At 38.9% G+C, this 20,526-nt stretch overlaps 1 protein-coding gene across 1 annotated transcript in view; it reads right to left on the bottom strand.

Annotated features, from left to right (window-relative positions):
* The window catches only part of C7 (complement C7), a 45,627-nt gene that overhangs the window by 7,988 nt on the left and 17,113 nt on the right, over positions 1 to 20,526 (bottom strand). Inside the window, exons 8-14 of the mRNA XM_032213432.1 lie at positions 19,733 to 19,976; positions 13,232 to 13,345; positions 11,929 to 12,095; positions 9,249 to 9,477; positions 5,841 to 6,012; positions 4,351 to 4,438; positions 3,667 to 3,799 (exon numbers count right to left, since the gene is read on the bottom strand). Coding sequence (XP_032069323.1) covers positions 3,667 to 3,799; positions 4,351 to 4,438; positions 5,841 to 6,012; positions 9,249 to 9,477; positions 11,929 to 12,095; positions 13,232 to 13,345; positions 19,733 to 19,976 — 1,147 coding nt within the window. The remainder of the gene's footprint in view (positions 1 to 3,666; positions 3,800 to 4,350; positions 4,439 to 5,840; positions 6,013 to 9,248; positions 9,478 to 11,928; positions 12,096 to 13,231; positions 13,346 to 19,732; positions 19,977 to 20,526) is intronic.

Here is a 20,526-nt window from a genome sequence, read left to right on the forward strand (position 1 = left end):
GGGGACTGGAGGCTAAAACATATAAAGAATGTTTACTGGAATTGGGTATGTCTAGTCTGATGAAAAGAAGGACTAGGGGAGACATGATAGCAGTGTTCCGATATCACAGGGGCTGCCACAAAGAAGATGGGGTCAAGCTATTCTCCAAAGCACTTGAGGCAGGGGAGAAATTCAGCAGGTTCTGAGCGGAAATTTTGAGTAATTTGGAGAACTGGCAAATACGAACTCTGGCTGGCCCCAGAGTGGGGTAGGAATGGAGATTTTGCAGTATCCTTCCCCCAGGAATGGAGTGGGAATGAAGATTGTGCAATATCGTTCCCCCAGAAGTGGGTAGGAATGGAGATTTTGCAATATCCTTCCCCCAGGAGTGGGTAGGAATGGGGATTTTGCAGTATCCTTCCCCCAGGAATGGAGTGGGAATGAAGATTGTGCAATATCGTTCCCCCAGAAGTGGGGAGGAATGGAGATTTTGCAATATCCTTCCCCCAGGAGTGGGTAGGAATGGGAATTTTGCAGTATCCTTCCCCCAGGAATGGAGTGGGAATGAAGATTGTGCAATATCGTTCCCCCAGAAGTGGGTAGGAATGGAGATTTTGCAATATCCTTCCCCCAGGACTGGGTAGGAATGGGGATTTTGCAGTATCCTTCCCCCAGGAATGGAGTGGGAATGAAGATTGTGCAATATCCTTCCCCCACAAGTTTGGAGGAATGAGGATTTTGCAATATCCTTCCCCTACCACGCCCACTAAGCCACGCCCATAGAACCGGCAGTACATTTTTTTGAATTTCACCACTGACTTGAGGGTAGGACAAGAAGCAATGGGTGGAAACTAATCAGGGAGAAAAGCAACGTAGAACTAAGGAGAAATTTCCTAACAATAAGAACAATTAACCAGTGGAACAACTTGCCTCCAGAAGTTGTAAATGCTCCAACACTGGAAGTTTTTAAGAAGAGATTGGATAACCATTTGTCACATTGGGGAAAGCTGGATAAGGACAGAATATTCTTCTTTTCTTTGAATTATATAATATTTGAGTAATCAGAGTTTTTTTAAAAAAAGAGATTAAAATAGATTTATTGGGAGACAAAATATTCTAGTGCATGATCATGGTACATGATGAACATAAAACAAAGCTTTTGTGTAATGTGCAATTTAAAGGGAAATCGTTTACATCTGCACATATTAAAAATACAGAAGGATAAATATTACGGCTACATCCTTTGATAAAATAATGCATAATGATATATATTTGTATAGTTACTTTAGTATGTGGGAAATTTAGTTTCATAATAAGAAATCTTTAAAATGGTGAAGCATAAAGAAAAAGGTGACAGTTGTTTTCAGAATCATTATGATTATATATAATTATTTCTCTGGAGTGAAATAAAATGATCAGTGTGGGAAAACAATATGCATTATCCAGCTTTTCCCTTCTTTAGGATAGAGGTAGGAAGAAACTTGTCACAGAGAAGAAGAATAAAAAAGAATTACTGAGGACAACCACACAGAGAGAAAACAGAAGAATGCTAATATGATTTTGGCAGGAAGGGGAAGAAAAAGACTGAAGACAGAAATGAGAGAATTATTATATCAATTGTTGGGAATGTCTGTTGTGGCCCAACAGTGGCCGGCTGAGCTGTTGGTGGAATCTGACAGCGATGAACACTATGGGACTGCCCTGGAGGCTGAGGAAGACTCTGGGGGGGGGGGGTGTTCGGAGTCAGAGCAGGGACTAGAGAGGCCTGTTGGCCACCAGGTGGTGTCTGACTCAGGTAGCAGTGAGGAAGAACAGAGGGAGGCTGTCCCTGATGTACATATGCGTAGGGCTGTGAGGAGGAGGGAGCAGCTTTGGAAAAAGGTTCACAGAAGGAAATAGGAACAGGTGGCTACTGATTGGCCCCTCCCAGAGAGCTTATAGATGGGGCCACGGGAAACAACAATTTACTGATCCAGCCATAGAGAAAGATTGGAAGACTTTCATGAGTTCAAGCCTTGTTTCATAGAGATAGCTTTCCGGGCTCCCAGCCAAGGGGTTGCTTATCTCCTTCCTTAGTTGTGGCAGACATATTATTTTACGTTTTGTCTTGCACCCCCTTCCCATGAGTTGTAAGCCGCCCTGAGTCCCCTCAGGGAAAAGGGCGGCCTATAAGTGACAATAAAATGACAAAAATGACAAAAAAAAGACAGCCAGATCTGCGTCCATATATATTGTACAGGCTTGGGACAGAACAATGTCAATGTTTAGACAACCATTAAGGCCTCCACTTAACAAAAACCGTCCCTTCCTAGGGCATACCCTTCTTATATTAGAATCTGTATTTTATTATTTTATTTTATTATTATTTTAGGGGGACAGTGCTTTCTGAGCCTAGCTATTTTTTTGCAGACATTTCATTACCTTAGGAAACATCATCACTACCATGTCTACAAGAAAACAAGTAAGCTCAGAGTTCACAAAGGATCTTTCATTTCAAACCTCAGCTTCTCCTTTATTGGTATTTTATAATTTATTTTATTTTATTTATTATTTTAGTACTGCTCATTTCAATCTCAGAGTGACTCTGTCCTAGAGTGACTATGTCTTGTATCATGACATGGAAAAAGTGAGTAGGAGTGTATTTTATTTTCTTCCTTTTTCAAAGGAAGGGGTGTACATGTGTATTTGTGTCTGAATTAATCTTGACTTCTAGTTTTCCTTTGCTTCCTTCCTAGGGCTGAGAGAGAGATGAACTGGGCCAAAACATTCCAGCTGATTTTTGGGCCTAGCGCTTTCTCCTGCTTTCTAATCTGGAACATTTAATTACTACTACAACTGGCTCTAAAGTTAATGCTAATGATGGGAAATTGGAGAAAGACAAAAAGAAGTACTTACATACTTAAAACTGTGGATCTAGACCAGGGGTGTCAAACTCATGGCCCAGGGCTGGATCTGGCCCACGGGGTATTTAGATCTGGCCCGTGGGAACAGCGAAGGACTGTATTGCTTCTGTCAGACAAAATGGGCTCCCAAGCTCTGTTTCTGGCTGCCACAGCCTCCTGTAATCCTCTGCCAGTGAAAATGGAGCTTGGGAGTCCATTTTATTTGGCAGAGGCTTGCAGGAGTCCGTGGCAGCCGAAAACAGAGTTTGGGAGCCTGTTTTCACTGGCAGAATGGTTGGGCCACCATGGGTGCTGACAGGAGTGATATTAAGCTGGCCACACCCACCCTGGCCACCGCCCCCCCCCCCCAAGATCAAACACAACCCTGATGTGGCCCTCAATGAAATTGAGTGACACCCCCAATCTAGGCAATTTCCTTTCCTATCAACAACTGACAAGTGGGTGAGAAACTCCAGTGAAGTCAATACCCTAATGCAATGCTTCTCAATTGCAATAGTTTGTAAATTGTGTGAATTTCAACTCTGGGAAATTCTGGAAATTGAAGCTGTGGACGTTGAGAAACACTGTTCTAATGGATGTCAACAAATATTGCTTCTTTCAGCTGAAAGGGCTTATCCTCCCAATACTAATCTTTAGGGAATACCACCAAAGTAGTGATATCATCTTTTTTATCCTACTTACAGTCGTTCTAAAGTTATCTCTTTGGTCATTTTGGGAATAGATATAGGACTAAACAAACTTTTGGTCTGTTTTAGCAGCAATTCTCTGCTATTCGTGTACATACTCTGGCAGCTGATTGCTCCAATAGTCCATTTCAAGCCTTCAGCACAGGTAGCAACTGGGTTTCCTACAATTATGTATCCAGTGTTGCAAGCATAATGGATGCTTTTCCCCACAGGATAGAATGAATCAGCGTCCTAAGAAAAACCAACAACCTTGAGAATCACTGAACAGAACAAACAAACAAAACTTTATATGCAGAATATCCTTATGGAATATATCAAACAATACAACAGTAGTTTTTCTTTGGCTTAAGCATTTTTGAAATATCAATAAGAGTTGGAATCAAGTATTTTTTTCTGGAGAACAATAATAAGAGCACAAAAAAACTTCCTAGCAGTAGAATAGTCTCTGAACCTTTGGAGAAAACAGTTAAGAAGTCAAAAACATCTTGCCTATCTTCTAAAAAGAGGGAGAGAAGGAAGAAAAGAGAGAAAATACTTCAGTGTGTATAATGTAGTATGTCAAAGGATTGTGGCTCTTCTGTTCTAGCTGTCTTATCAAAGTGTCCTTCCAAAGAGGTTGAACAGTCATGCTACTAGGAAAATCAGAATGTTGCAATGCCAATGAATACCACATATGATGGTTTTTCCCCCCTGAATAAGTTAATATAGGATAATCTAGGTTAGATTTCTGTATCTGCACATAGATTCGGAATCCAAGGAATATTCTTCTATGACTTACTTACTTGAACATATCCATTTTCCAAGGCAGGTGGTGATGGGCAGGATTCTCTGACAGTTCCAGAAGTATCAAAGCAGTGTGGCTCAATTGTTCTATAAAGCAAAACATGATAGACTCCATTTTACCAAATACTCTTCAAGATATTTGTCACCTTTCGTTTCAAAATGCCCCATCCATCCATCCATCCATGTATCTATTGAAGAAAGTTAGCACCCACCTTTCTCCTAAAAGAATGACATATTTTAGGAAATATTAAAAAAGCGGAATATTATATTTCACTGGATGAGAAATTGAGAAACATGTTCTTGGCGACAGAAACTCAGCTCCAGCCCCCTGCCCCCAGCAGATAATTTGGTACCGTCTTATCTACAAAACAAAAGACCTCAGCTCCAGGGTGATGGGATTAAGACATGACCCTCCAGGATATGATAGGATTATCTATCAGCAGTGCTTACTACAACCAGGCCCCTTCATTACATCACCCAGCAAGGCTCAATCAAAACTTGATTCAGACAAACATGATTCCCCATGGGAGTCTGGCTGCAACCAATAGGATACATGCCCTTGCCACAGGAACAGGAAAGCCCAAAGCCCAAGAGAGGGTATAAATAACACTCACTCTCCACTCCATGTGGTCAGGTACCCAGGACTTCAAACCCATGTGATCCTTTTCACCATTAAACCATCCTTCCATGCTGCTAGTGTCTTTCTCCCTACTTGGAACTGAACCCAGATGGACATTTCTTCCAACCTCTCTCTATCTATCTATTATCTACCTACCTACCTACCTACCTACCTATCCTCTAACACATTTCTACATTGCCCAGCTTACTTAAGCGACTCTGAATCAGTTTACAATAAGAAAACATACTATAATATAAAAGTATAAACAAAAGGAGTTCAAACAAACTTAAAAACAATATTAAAAATTTAGCTATTACAAAGTTGCAGAGGTGGTGGGAGCACCCTCATGTCACACCAACTGCTGCCAGGGTTGCCTATCCCTCTTAGATCCCCCATGTCAATTGATAGAACCAGGTCTTAACTCTCTTTCCGATGGCCGGAAAAGTGGGGGCGCACCTCGCCTCTGGAGATAAAATGTTGCAGAGTGTGGGAGCATTGGAATAGAAGACTCTAATTGAAGACACTATTTCACAAGATTATTCAACATTGAGCATCATATTCACATTATAATCTTCAGCAGATTATAAATTGTATGGCCATGCATACATACATAATAATGTGTCTATATATGTGTGTACACACACACACACACATACACACACCAGTGGTGGGTTGCAGGCGGTAAGCCACCAGTACCATATGGATGCCATCGGACCCGTTCCAACCAATCCAGAACCCACACACATTCTCTGCAATCAATAATAATTTGAATATGTTTGATGCTGAATAGCCTTGGGTATGTCATTATGTACCATTGTCAAAAATAGTTTTATATGTTCATCTTAAATTGACCACCAATAGTATTCCTACCGAAAATGTTGCAACTCTTCATCCTCACACTGAGGGTTTTGAAAGTTATCACCAATGCAAGATCTTCCACCACCCTGTGGAAAAGGATTATTACAACTCCGACTTCTGGATTTCCTTCCATTAGTACATGGGCTCCAAGAAGACCAGCAGCTCCAGCCTCCATTAATGACTCCTGTAACATGAAAGAACCATTGTCATTTAACCTGATGATCAGGGTTGGGATATCAGATATCAGACGGAGCATCCCTGATGCAAGCCCTTTAGTTTCCCATTTACTGTAGATACCTCCAGAACTCAAGTCTTCATTGTAGGGATTTTTTTAAAAAACAATGAATGCTCCAATTTTCCCCTTCTTTTTCTGAAATGTTTTGTTTTCATCTTTTATTGAACTTGGATTTTTCTTGACCTGGAACATCTGTCAGTACTCTGTAGCAACTCCAACTAATGAAGAAGGAAGCACAATAATCCTGTGAACAGGCCTGCCTGTTTTCCTTTGAAAATGTACTGATGACTCACTCCTTTTGTTTTTTGTTTTTTTTTGCTAAGCTTCTTCCTTTTGCAATTGGGATTCAATTACCTCTAAACACTTGAGAAATTACTCTCTGCCCTTGTGTGCTACTTTAAGAGAGAAGAGAAGAAGTTGTTCTTCCTTGTCTACAAACGACATTGTATCCAATGCGACATTATATATATATATATATATATATATATATATATATATATATATATATATGTGTGTGTGTGTGTGTGTGTGTGTGTGTGTGTGTGTGTGTGTGTGTGTGTATGTATGAATGTATGTATGTATGAATGTATGTATGTATGTATGTATGTATGTATGTATGTAGTGTCACAACCCCTGGTATGCCCAAATATGGGATGTATGTATGTATGTGTGTGTGTGTGTGTGTGTGTGTGTGTATGTATGTATGTATGTATGTATGTATATCTATCTATCTATCTATCTATCTATCTATCTATCTATCTATATATATATATGGGTATGGCTAGCTGATGAGAGCTAAATAGCTTGAAATAGATCTATACTAGTCTCCCTTTATTTATCAGCACAAATACAATGTATGTATGTATGTATGTATGTATGTATGTATGTATGTATGTATGTATAATCTTTTACACTTCAAGTCACAAAGCATCATTGTCAAACAATTCTTACTGTAACTGATACATAGCCAAAATCAAGCTCAATGAAATGTCCATTAACTGGTATTAAATCCATCATCTGTAGTAATCAGGAAACACTTTTGTTTCAACTTCTGCTGGATAAATACACATTTGTTTCAACTTTTCCTTGTAGAATGTGGTTTCAAGATTGCTCATTTGCTTTTCATAAATATAAAAGCAGAACTTGGTACCATACAATATGGCAGAATAGAGTGATGCTATTACTTCCCATATACTGGACATTATGATTCTACAAATGCAGACCAAAGGTTGTGTTACACTTTTTAACAGCTGTGCTTGTGATGTTATAGCTGCCTCATGTTCAGTTGGTGATCGGTGGATTGGATGTTGCACAATCTACACCAGGGATGAAATTCAGCAGGTTCTGGAGAACTGGTAGTGGAAATTTTGAGTAGTTCCATGAACCAGCAAATATCACCTCTGGCTGGCCCCAGAGTGGGGTGGGAATGGGAATTTTGCAATATCCTTTCCCTGGAGTGTGTTGGGAATGGAGATTTTGCAGTATCCTTCCCCTGCCATGCCCACCAAGCCATGCCCACAGAAACGGTAGTAAAAAAAAGTTGAATTCACCACTGCTCTACACTAGTCTCAACCTTAGCCACTTTAAGATGAGTGGACTTCAACTCCCAGAATTCCCTAGCTATGCTGACTAGGAAGTCTGTGAGTTAATGCCCATTCATCTTAAAGTGACTAAAGTTCAGAAATACTTCTCAACAGCAAACCCTTCCTTAACTCTTTCCTACTGAAGGGAAGAGCCTGGAAGCTAAATAACCATAGAACATTTATTGCTTGTCTAGAGATATCTTAGAAACAACACAGAATGTGTTCCAGTGTTTATTTGCTTGTTTCTGTTTTAGATCTCTTCCCATCATAATCAAAAGTCTTTCATCAGGTTATACTTAGCAACAGAGTTCACAGCATCATGCTTAACCAGATTGATTAAATGTTTAGGATGTTTATTTAATAAGCATGTTGTGTAACAGAGCAGCCAGTGTATACCACAAAGTTAGGAGACAGGAGATACTCATAGCTCTCTTTGTAATTTACACTACATTGTGCAAGGATTTATAATGCTCAGAAGGAACTCAGGAGAAAAAAAGAGATGATTTTTCATGACTGGATTTACACCAGAGGCTTCACTCTCAATTTATTTCTCCTTAAATGCTCCTAAATATGAATTGATTCCTTTGCTGTCTAATATTAGGAATCTTGATCTTTAATTATCAGACCTGGCAGTCCTCATTTAGCAAAATTGGGACAGACAATTTGGTCATTTAAGCAAAGTGGTTGCTAAGTGAAACTGCAACTGGGTTTATAATTTACTTCCACTTTCCTTTGCCGTAATCTGAGGATTACAACAGCAGCAGCAATTGGAAGTGGAGTTGCTGTCACTAAATGATGCAATTGTAAAATGCAATGTCATATGACCACATCAATCCTGGTTGTTGTTGTAACCCCATGATGCACGAATAGTTAACCAGAAAATGGTGGGAGTCCCAAGTAAGCAGCATGGGAGGGGGTGTTACTTTTACATACCATCATTGCAAATAGTCATTGTAACTGGTGAGGACTACTAGATGGTTTATTAAACTTATGGTTCATTAAACTTGTATGCCGCCCTATTCCCAGAGGGACTCAGATGAGGACTGCCTGTATATAGATTCATTCTTATAAATGCAATGTATCTAAAACCTCATGAGCTGCTGTAAGTATGTTCCCATAATCACTGCTTTGCCTAGCCTGATATTACCTACAGTCAGAGAATAGCTCTTTTCCTATGTTTAATGTAATCATACAATTTCTATTTATGTGTTTGTGAAAGAAAAATTACATATTTGAAAGAACAAAATGGGGAAAAAATAAAATGCATCAGGGACAATAGGGCACTTATGCACACCCCCTTAGGAACCTCTTAAATATGGGATGCAGACCATTGAGCTTAAGTTGGAATTAAGACTGTGAAAATTAGTAGCTGAAACCACCGAACCAGGTAAGATATTCAAATCTTTGACAACTTGGTTGCAAAAATTGAACTTTTTTTTACAATCAAGTTTTACATTTAAAAAATAACTTACAATCAACTTTAAGGCACTTTACATTAATTTCTGTAGCAGCTCTGTAGAAATATTCCAAATTATAAAAAAGATCCGGAGATGAGCTTGTGTGTTACACATCCCTGACTTCTATGAAGGAAGAACTACTTACCTGGCTGATCTTGCACAAGAGTTCCCAGTTCACAAGCTGCTCCAAAGGTATATGGTTTGCAAAAACACATGCACTGAGTTCCATCCACAGCTGGCTGACCACCATTCTGACACGGCTTGCACTTGCAGGGGTCATTCTCAGTCAAATACTCTTCAATTGCCTTTTTCAGATACAGTTTTTTGACCGAAGCACATGGGACTTCCTTCACCAACTCATAGAGTGGTGCCAGCTAAATAGAAGGCACACCATTAAGAATTCCACTATCCTGCCTGGATATGTCTGGTATACTTGAATTCTAAACTAAATCTACACAGACGAGTAGTCGGCATCACTTCATATTTGCATTAACATCCAAAGGACCTTATACAACTACATAAATTAGTATGTATGTATGTATGTATGTATGTATGCATGTATGTATGTATGTAGTAAGTTACCTCATTGTAAATTGATTTCCTACCCCAAAACTTTAAACAGTAAATGTGATTTTAACAGCAGCTTAAGTCCCTTCTGCGGTTCCATAGTACTTTAAAAGTAGATTTCTACTATATAAATGTACCCATGTTTTCAGTGCAGGCCTGACAGGTACATTTCTAGAGTAAGTTTCAAAAGCAAAAACTCCCACCAATAATATCGAAAGTGAAAAAGAGAAAGTAGGAAAATAAAAGCCACAGCGAAAGTAATTCGGATGCAAATCAAACCTTTTAAGAATTGAAATTACATTTGCCTTCCAAGATGCCATCTGTTTAACATTTCTGAATAATGAAAAACAGATCAACTGCTTTGCATAATATAACATAAAATAAAGTAAAAACATTCAGACAAATGCTTGGGGGGGGGGGGAAACAACAGCATTTTTGACACCAAAAATAGAAGGGGATGGAGAGAAGAGAGGGAAGGGTTATAGTTATTTAGAGACTTATAATTAATCAGTAATCCATGAAACGGCTTGCTGTAACTGACCTGCATTTAAAACAGGTCTCCTAGCTATGTTCCATACAAATCTATGTATATTTTTGCATAGTTTATATCTGACGTTGTATAATTTCTGCTGGCCCAGGAGCTAAAAACAACATTTAGACTAATTAAAATATTTTAACTAATTTGCTGACAAATACAAAATGGTCATAAGCGTGTTGCTTTCATTTCGTTACTCTTCTATTTAGCAAAGTCAATGGAAAGCTGCTTTTATTGTCAACAGCAATTCTAAGGAACCCAAACAAATATAGGAAAGCAAGGCAAACATCTTATTTTAATTTGAAATAGGAAAGGATGAAATCAACTTAGAGCAGTGGAGGCTCCAAAATAGAATCCTGGGGTGATATGTAAGAGGTAGCCATAGCTAGGTAGAGAGATTATGTGGGTCAGGAATTCACAACCCGAGTCTTAAGAGTAGTGTTCCTCAGCTTTGGCAACTTTAAGATGCATAGACTTCAACTCCCAGAAGCCCCCGCAGCTTAAAGTTGCCAAGGTTGACAAACATTGCTTTAGATTAGAACAGTGGTGTCAAACTCAGATCATCACAGCGGCATTATGTGACGCAACAGGACTTCCTCCGCCCTTTGCTAAATTGGGCATAGTCATTGCGTGAAGCATCAAGCCCATGGGCCGGGCGTTTGACTGCACTGGATAAGAACATCAGTAATTCCCATAGAAAGCAATCATATAACCCCATGTGATTCTTTTTTTAAAAAAAAAATGTGTGAGAGTATATGCAACTAAGGTCCAAGATCCTGAAATCTAACAATATCTGATAATCTTGCAAGATTCGAATCATCTTTTATAAAACTCTTGAGAGAAAGATGTCTGCCCCTTTACCTGATGGCCACCTCATACCAACTCCCAATACACCTGGTGTAGATTTATGAGTGTTACTCAACCTCAGGAGTTAAAAGTCCATACATCTTAAAGTTGCTGAGGTTGAGAAACATTGTAAAATACAGGGCTAACATATTCTGGCGGCAAAATCTAAATCAACACTAGATTGTAGCAAGCAGATACACAATCTTCTAGCTTTCTGCTGCCATCTAACAGTGATCAGGGTGTATACAGCCAATATGGTAGTCCAAATTCCCTCAACACTGTCAAACTATTTATTAAGACTGCATTACTATTAATATTAATCTTCTTAACGTCTTATCACCATCTATTCCCACTTATGACTGTATGACTATAACTTTCTTGCTTGTATCCTTACGATTTATATTTATTGTTTCCTAGTATGATTTGATTGCTTATTTATAGCCTATGACTATCATTAAGTGTTGTACCTTATGATTCGAAATGAATGTATCTTTTCTTTTATGTACACAGAGAGCATATGCACCAAATAAAAAATCCTTGCGTGTCCAATCACACTGGCCAATAAAGAATTGTATTCTATTCTGTTCTGTACTATTCTTTTCTATTCTATTCTAATGGAAGGAATGAAAATATTAAACAAGTTCCATGGTCCCTTATATATTTAGCAATCATGTGAACAAAAATAGGCATATAGATATAGATAGTGGGATCACACATTGAGATAAGCCTTATTGTGGCTTATTTGGAATTGGCATATAATATACACCAATATGGAACAGCCAGAAGCAAGATCCCATTAATCATCTTTATGTACAAAAATACTCAGCTTTGGATTATTGCAAAAGATTGTGCTAATCTAAAGCAATCAAAGTCTTACCTTTTTTTTAATAACACTGGGATAAAGAGACACTGTATGAGCCCAGCTGGAATATCGTTGGGTATTTGCAACCGGATTGTTAATGTCTATGAAACTTAAACCAGCCACAGTTCCAGGAGCCCCTCCCTCTACATACGGGTCAGTTTTAATCTGATCGTTGCGGACTCCTGCAAGGACAGACAGCACATTTTAAAATTGAACAACTTATATTGTCCAACAATAAACCCAATCAAAAGACTTATGAGCCTGCTCCAGAGATGGGTTCCTACCGGTTCGGACCAGTTCGGACAAGTAGGTAGTAACTCAGCCGCCCATGCACCCGAACCGGTTGTATTGTCGGCAGTGCCATCTTGATTTTTGGTTCTGCGCATGCACAGAACAGCCTCCATTGCAGAAATATAATCCCCCCCTTTTCTAAAGTTCTGTACATGGGCAGACCTGTTTTGATGTAAATATGCAGAAAGTGAGTGAACACGCGCAAACTTTTTTGTTCGCCAAACCAGCAGTAATGCTGGTAGCAACCAGTGGTGGGTTGCAGGCGGTATGCCCCAGTACGGGCGTACAAGAGCCTGCCCAGAGCACAGGGTACCATTCCAGTATGGTGCTCTGGAGGGCCCACCCGCGTGCCTGAGCTCCTTACCTGTTCTTTAAAGCCTTTGGCGCTTCTGCGCACGCACATGACACGTACAGAACCTGAGCGACGCTTCGCCGAGCAGCTGGAGTGTCGCGGAGGCTTGCGGAGGCATTGCTGGCAGGTACAATGAATGCGTGCACCACTTGTGTGTGTGCACACGCTGCGCTCATCCATCTGGATGGCACTGGGCCCATTCCAACTGTACTGGTTGGAACAGGATCCGGAACCCACCACTGGCAGAAACCCACCCCTGGCCTGGTTAATAAACATGGTAAATCACAAGTGCTCTTAAGAGGTTTATATTTTATAAAAATGCAGAGCTTAAAACAACTGTATCCTTATTTTAAACACAGAATTCCAAGTTTTTAGAGTAACCCATCCTTTCTTAAGGTACAATAGCTTGGAAGAGCAGCAGAGGGCCGCTGTTACTTTCTAGATAGGCATTTTGTAGGTAAAATGATTCTTATTTTCTCACAGCATTTCTACCTTGAAAGAAATGCATCATGTTCAAGTTAGCTGAATTGTCCTTTTCCAATAATATATGAGTTTAATATTTCTAGAATCATCCCATTATTCAAAGTCCTTTAACAAAATATTTAGTCCATCAACATGGAATGCTGACAGTGAACATTCTCATATCTTCCTGGGAAAATACCTGCAGTGCCTTACCTGAAGACTGTTTTATCACTTCATTGAGAGCTTCACATTCCACTTTCTTCTTCTTTACAAAGAAAACATTGTACCCAGAAGTTTTGCAATTATGCATATCCGTTAGACTGAACCCTAAAGGAGCAGATAAGCATTAGAGAGGTTTCATTGCATGAAAGTGGATTCATCTTTCAGGTTGATCCATAGCTTTTGCAGTTATAGGCCCCAAGATAACCCTACTATTTAAACAGAACAAGTATATTTATTGATTCTACTTTTATGTAGAAACCAATCACAACCACCCATTTTAAATATTTATCTTGATAACAAATAGAATTTATGTAACTCAACAATTCATAAAAGCAAACCATGGATGGAAAAGGAAATCTAATAAACCAAATAGTGCCATGAATTTTAGTAAGGACTAAAATGGTTTTAAGAAATGCTTCAGTATTCATAATGCTAAATGAAACTAGCAAGACTTAATTTCATACTGGAGGCCATTCCAGAAATAGCCCTGCCTTCACAACTACACAACATACTGGAGGTTCACATTATATCACAGGTCTGCGACTAAAAAGCCGTTTGATTATTTTCATCTAATTTCCATGTATTTTGGTGTGCTGAAAACAAATAAAATATTGAAAAAACTCCTAGACGTCATGATTTGCCACAACATGCAAAATTGTCTTCAAATTTATCTTTTTTTTTTATTTTGGGTATTTCTTTTATATTATGGGTTTTTAACCAAATTTAAAGTCCAGATTACTATTAATTAATTCACATAAGTGCATTTAAGATATAAAATGCCAAAAAAACCTTAAAGGGTTTGTCCAAGTCATGTAAAAAAAATATAGCACTGTAAATCTGATGGTCAGCAATATATACATAAGCTAAGCAAGTTTTAAGTCTATGCTTCTAATGGTAGAAGGGGTTAATCTTTCCTGAAGAATCCCAGTGGGAGGGAGACACCGGGCAGATAGCAGCATCTCCGGTCAGTGCACGGGGCGTGGCCAGCACTGTGACGTCTCGTGTACAGACACAGAGCTGCTCTCTCCTGCACGCCACACTTGTGCACGAATCATCATCAGGTTCTTGGTTCTAGACTGTTCACACTTTTTCATAGCAATTCATGTTAGCTCAACCGTTATGCTATGGCTCCGCAAAAGTGAATTAATTCACCAGACAGTTTCTGTTTCATCTGTGGTGAATATATAGTGTTGAAACAACAGCAGAATATTACAGACTTTGTGAAAAAAGTGTACTTTGCATACTTTGGACTAAAAATTGGAGATCAAGATAAAGTTGGGGCGCCTCATAAAGTATGCAAATGATGTGTTGAGGACCTCCGAAATTGGTTCAAAGGTAAGAAAAAATCTTTCCGTTATGGGATTCCTATGGTATGGCAAGAGCAAAAGAACCATAGTGATGACTGTTACTTTTGTTCATGCAATGTGAAAGGGTTTAATTCCAAATGGAAGCATTCCATTTCATACCCCAATCTTCACTCAGCAATTCATCCCATCCCTCATGGCACAGATATACCAGTACCCAAGCCCCCTGCTACCTTGGAAGCGATACCTAGCTCCAATGAAGGTGAAGTCATACCTGAACCAGAAGATGAATCAAATTCTGACTTTGAAGATGATACAAGACCAAAATTGTTTTCTCAGGAAGAGATGAATTATTTGATAAGAGACTTGAATCTTCCCAAAGATGCTGCTGAGTTACTCGGATCAAGGCTGAAAAGCAGGAATTTATTGTTGCCAGGAGTGTCATCTTCATGGTTCAGACATCATGAAAAGGAGTTCATTCCTTACTTCACCCAGGAAGACAAGTTGGTTTATTGCATCGATGATGAAGTCTGATGGGTCAATTTAAAATCTAGTATGATTCAGTTCCGGGGAGGAACTTGGCCGTCGGCAGCGGCTTAATTGAGCCGCTCCCAGATTTCTGGTTCGTTATCTAATTAAACACCCTTTAGATAACTCAAACTTCAGATAAGAAGATTGTAGTGAGCGTCTCAGCTGGTAAGAACTTTTCCTTGCAGTTTGTAGCTTTTTTTTTCTGCTGCAAACGAGGGGGGGGTTGCTTTTTTTTTAAGCTGAGTCATCTCCGGCCAGATTTCTCTTCTGTATTAACGGCACAAGGCCAAGAACCCCCCCTTAGGACAAATTAATGAAATTTTTTTTTTCTTATGAAATTAATACAAGCAGAGCTCATATTTGAGAACTTTACGTCTGTTTTTTTAGGAAAACTCAAGCTTCAGTGTTAATTTTTTTTTTTTTAAGATGGCGATTCTCCAGCCTTTGTATTTGCAATGATGGTACATTCCGGCAGCTTTTCTAATCAGCCTTATTCTCTTTGAAGAGACTTCCTTATCTAATTAAAAGTTCTCAAAGGCCCTTTGTTGACACAGAGACATTCCGAACAGGGCTTTTCTCTGTTTTTTGTTTTGTTTTGTTGAACTGTTTTGGCGTAATGCCAGCCCTTTGAAATCCTCCGTAAAATTCTTGGCAAAAAAGGGAGAATTTTTTTTTCTCTTCTCGGCATAGTGGTTTGTTAAGTGCTTGAAGCAAAGATATTATGGCTTCCAAGTCGAATCCTGCGAAATTACCTCCTAAATCTGCTTCTCCCATACCTGGCACAAAGTCACAGCCCCCACCTTCTATGCCTCCTAGTGGAGATGTATTAACAAAAGAATTTTTGTTGGAAATGTTTAGAGAATCAAGGGAACAGAATCTGGAAGCTCTCAGAGAGTTCAGAGATGAAATAAGGAAAGAGATAAGCAATGAGATAAAAGTCTCATATGATAAATTTGATACCAAGATTACCAAAATAAATGATGATATGTTGGGAATTGTAAACGTACTCACAGAATATATTTCTGGAATGGAAGAGAACTTAGAAACTCTCAATGAAGCTAAAATTAATTTGACATCTAAAACCGAAGAGGTGGAACGAAAAGTTGAAAATGCTGAAAAACAAATGATTATGATACAGTATAACCAGATGGAACTTGCATTAAGAGTTAGGGGGCTGCGCGAAGAGAGTCAGGAGAACTTAAAGCAGATGTTTTCTGAGGCCTTTGACTGTCTGGTGGGAAGACCGGGATCCAATTTTGATTGGCAGATTGATAAAATTTTTCGCGTCAACTCCTGGGCGGCAAAACAAAAGCAACTCCCCCGAGACGTGGTAATATATTTTGTTACAAGAGAATCCAGAAATAAGATATTACAAGAGTCCTACAATACCAAGCTTCAAATTGGCGGACAGGATTTGATGGTTTTGAAAGAGATACCACCTCAAATGCTAAGAGCCAGAAGAGATTATGCTTTTTTGGTGGAAGAGCTCCAAAAGCGCCAGATACAGTACAGATGGGATGCCCCGTTTGGCATCATAGTTACATTTGATAAGCAAAGATATCGTCTCAACTCTGTATGGAAAGCTCGAGATTTCTATCATAAGATTTTGAAAGTGGGGCACCCTGAACCATCGGGATATGGAGAAAAACCACAAGCAGGACAAGAGAAACAGCAAACTACACAATCACCAGACAAAACGTATCATCTCCCCCTCCCAGAAGGGCAAGGGGTTAAGGAACAAAGATCTAACCATATGACCACCAGACAAACAGAAAAACAAGCCATAACACAACAATCTTTACAATCTTCGGCCATTGACCAAGGAGCTACAGCAACAAGCTCAGAAGCTGTGGGAGGAGCTAGACCCAAGGTGAGACAGGCCATGCGGGAGGCTCTAAAAAAGCTTCAGGCAACCAAAAATGACAACTAAGATTCTGACATGGAATGTTAATGGACTGAACTCTCCACAGAAGAGAAAGAAAATATTTCATTATCTTAAACAATCTAAGAATGATATAATTTGTTTGCAGGAAACTCATATCAAAATAACTGATCAAAAATATCTGTTCAATCCCAAACTTGGTCAACACTTTGTGACCTCTGCTACGGAAAAAAAAATGGTATAGTAGTATACTTAAGGAAAGACATTAAAGCTGAGCTAATCGAAGCAGATCCCTTTGGAAGATATATCGCATTAGATTTAATCTTAGAAGGGAAAAAGACACTGCTTTTGGGAATCTATGCTCCTAATCAACAACAAGATAGATTTTATAGAAATCTCCATGCTAAATTAGTACAGTGGGACTTTAAGTCGTGCAAACTATTGGAATGGCGATTGGAATGGCGTGATTGACACCAAAAGAGATAAGAAGACATCTCGCCCGAATACTAAATTCCGAGCTAAACTACCCAAATCCTTTTTTGACATGATAGACGACTTCGAACTGCGAGACGTTTGGCGTGAAAGGCATGCAGAAGAATATGACTTTACCTTCTTCTCCGACAGACATCAATCTTTTTCAAGGATCGACTTTATATTAATTACTAATAATTTACTTTCTAGGGTGAAGAAGACAAAGATTACGGCCAGAGTCCTTTCGGATCATAACCCAGTTTGGATGGAGCTGGGAAGGGTAGTTCAGGCTAGAAGGTCCTGGAGGCTGAATGAAAATTTATTCAGATATGAAAAGTATGTTAATGATTGTAAAAAATTGTTATCTGAATACTTTGTTTTTAACATGAATAAGGGTACACCTATGGAATATGTATGGGATGCAAGCAAAGCCTATATGAGAGGAGTATTGATAAATATAAACAAAATACATAGACATAAACAAGGGCAAAAACGTAAAGAATTGGAAGAGGAAATTAAAGGGAAAGAGCAGGAATTAATATTGAACCCAGGTGATACAAAGACTAAAGAAGCAATTTCCATATTAAAATCTCAATTTGATATGCTGATCTCTGACCAGGTAGCCACCAGTTTATTATATGCTAAACATAATACTTTCTGCAATGCAAATAAACCCGGTAGATGGTTGGCTTATCAGATCAGGAAAAAAAGGAAAATTCGAAATGTATCCAAATTGTGTTACAGAGGGAAGGAAGTGTTTCAGTAAACTTAAATATGAAGACCATGGTTGGCAAGTGTGTGGGGACTTGAAGGTCTTGTGCATACTGCTCGGGCAACAAGCTGGGTATACCAAATACTCTTGTTTTCTGTGTCTATGGGACAGTCGAGATTGACAAAATCACTGGATCACGAAGAGTTGGCAGCCGAGGGTGCTAACAGTCGGTGAAAAAAATGTCTTCCGAGAAACTTTGGTACCTTCCCATAAAGTTCTTCTACCATCTCTCCACATAAAATTGGGATTGATGAAGCAATTCTTAAAATCACTTCCAAGAGATGGAGAATACTTCAAATACTTGGTCATCAAGTTTCCATGCCTGTTGGAGGCAAAATTGAAGGAAGGTCTGTTTGTTGGACCAGATATTAGAAGGCTTATAGTTGATCAAGAGTTTGTCAATACCATGATGGATCCTCAAAAAGAAGGGTGGATTGCATTTAAAGAAGTTGTACAGAATTTTTTAGGCAATAACAAAGATCATCACTACAAAAAGATCATCGGAAGAATGCTGACAGCATTTTAAGCTTTAGATTGCCTGGTGAGTTTGAAAGTGCATTTCCTCCAGTCCCACCTTGACTACTTTCCTGAAAATTTGGGAGCTGTGAGTGAGGAACAAGGTGAATGATTCAACCAAAACGTTAAAGAAATGGAAAGGAGATACCAGGGAAAATGGAGCATTATAATGATGGCAGACTACTGTTGGATGCTTCAGAGAGACATTCCAGATGCTACTCACAAGCGTAAATGCACCAAGAGGAGCCTCACAAGGAAGAAGAATCGAGTTTAGTGTGTGTAGGTGAGCTCATTTCAGTTCAAAAAAGGATTTTCATGAAAATCTTGTAATAAAACTTTAATTTTATAAGTCTATTTTCATTTATTTTGAGGTATTGCCTTATTTAACATAGTTACCTAAATTTTCAGGAAACATGATGTCCTATGACAAAATGTAGGTCGTTTTCAGATTCAGCGTACCAAAAAACATAAAGATTACGTGGAATAACCAAAACAGCTCTCAAAAAAATTTTTTTTGCAGACCTTATTTATAACTGAAACAGATGATCTTACGAAGACAAGCTTTAACAAACTGGATTTTCAATTTTAAACAAGTTTAGTCAAGCTGGATAATATATTATTAATATATATAATCCATTCACAGAGATATACTTTAAAAAAGATTATTTTTCTCTCTTTGCAAATAGCAGAAACAATGGATCTAGTATATGGCATGATTTAGGCAGAACGTTAAAACACAATTGTGCAATTTTGGGGGATTTGGCATAGAGCTGTGCAGTAGAACATAAAGAGAGTTTCGAAATTATACTAATATGTGTAACCACCTCTAAAAGCTCTTCCCACCTTACACTCCCAATAAAAGAGTGAAATTCAAGACCTAAAATGATGTTTTTCATCTGATTGACGGGTAAAAGAAACCTGAACCAAACAAGTAAGAATCCCAAACCACATTCAAAAACAAAAAACATTTCACTCATAAATCCTTGATCTTGGCAAATGACTACATTAAACATTACCTCTTGAGCTAGCACTATTTTTAGAGACATGAAAAATGGCTTTGTAATATCCTCCCAAAGATCCAGAATGCAGGTAATGTGTTCCATAAAGTTCAATTAGTCGGTGATATGCATTATATTCATAGAAGGAGGGCAGTCTAGAAAGCTCTTTCCAGAAGGGCTCCGCCAGGTTTAAAAATGTGGGTTGATTATTGAGGAATTGTGCAACTTCCACTGAATTTTCAATCACCATAAGATAGTTACTCTGGAAAGATAAGACATAAATCAGGCAGCTCATTTCACAAGCATAACGAGAGGCTGCACATGGAAACCAGAAGGCTCAGTGGTTAAACACTGAGCTTGTCAATCAGAAAGGCCAGCAGTTCGGTGGTTCGAATCCCTAGCACCACATAATGGAGTGAGCTCCCGTGACTTGTCCCAGCTTCTGCCAACCTAGCAGTTCGAAAGTATGTAAAAATGCAACTAGAAAAAATAGGAACGACCTTTGGTGGGAAGGGAACAGTGTTCCATGCGCCTTCGGCATTTAGCCATGCTGGCCACATGATCACGAAGTCGTCTTCCAGCAGCGCTGGCTCTTCAGCTTTGAAACAAGATGAGCACCGAGTCGGGAACGACTAGCACATATGTGCGAGGGGAACCTTTGCTTTAACGTTATCCATTGCATGTACCATACTTGGGTCATTATTCCAACCTTCACTCTTCAAAATCAATTATCAGAACCCCCTACCCAGCAAGTGGTATTCAGAAATATACAAACAGGGTCTTGTACATAGAACTTTGAAGTTTACAGGCAA

This window comes from Thamnophis elegans, chromosome 3, assembly GCF_009769535.1.
Source record: "Thamnophis elegans isolate rThaEle1 chromosome 3, rThaEle1.pri, whole genome shotgun sequence".
NCBI classification, from domain to species: Eukaryota; Metazoa; Chordata; class Lepidosauria; order Squamata; family Colubridae; genus Thamnophis; species Thamnophis elegans.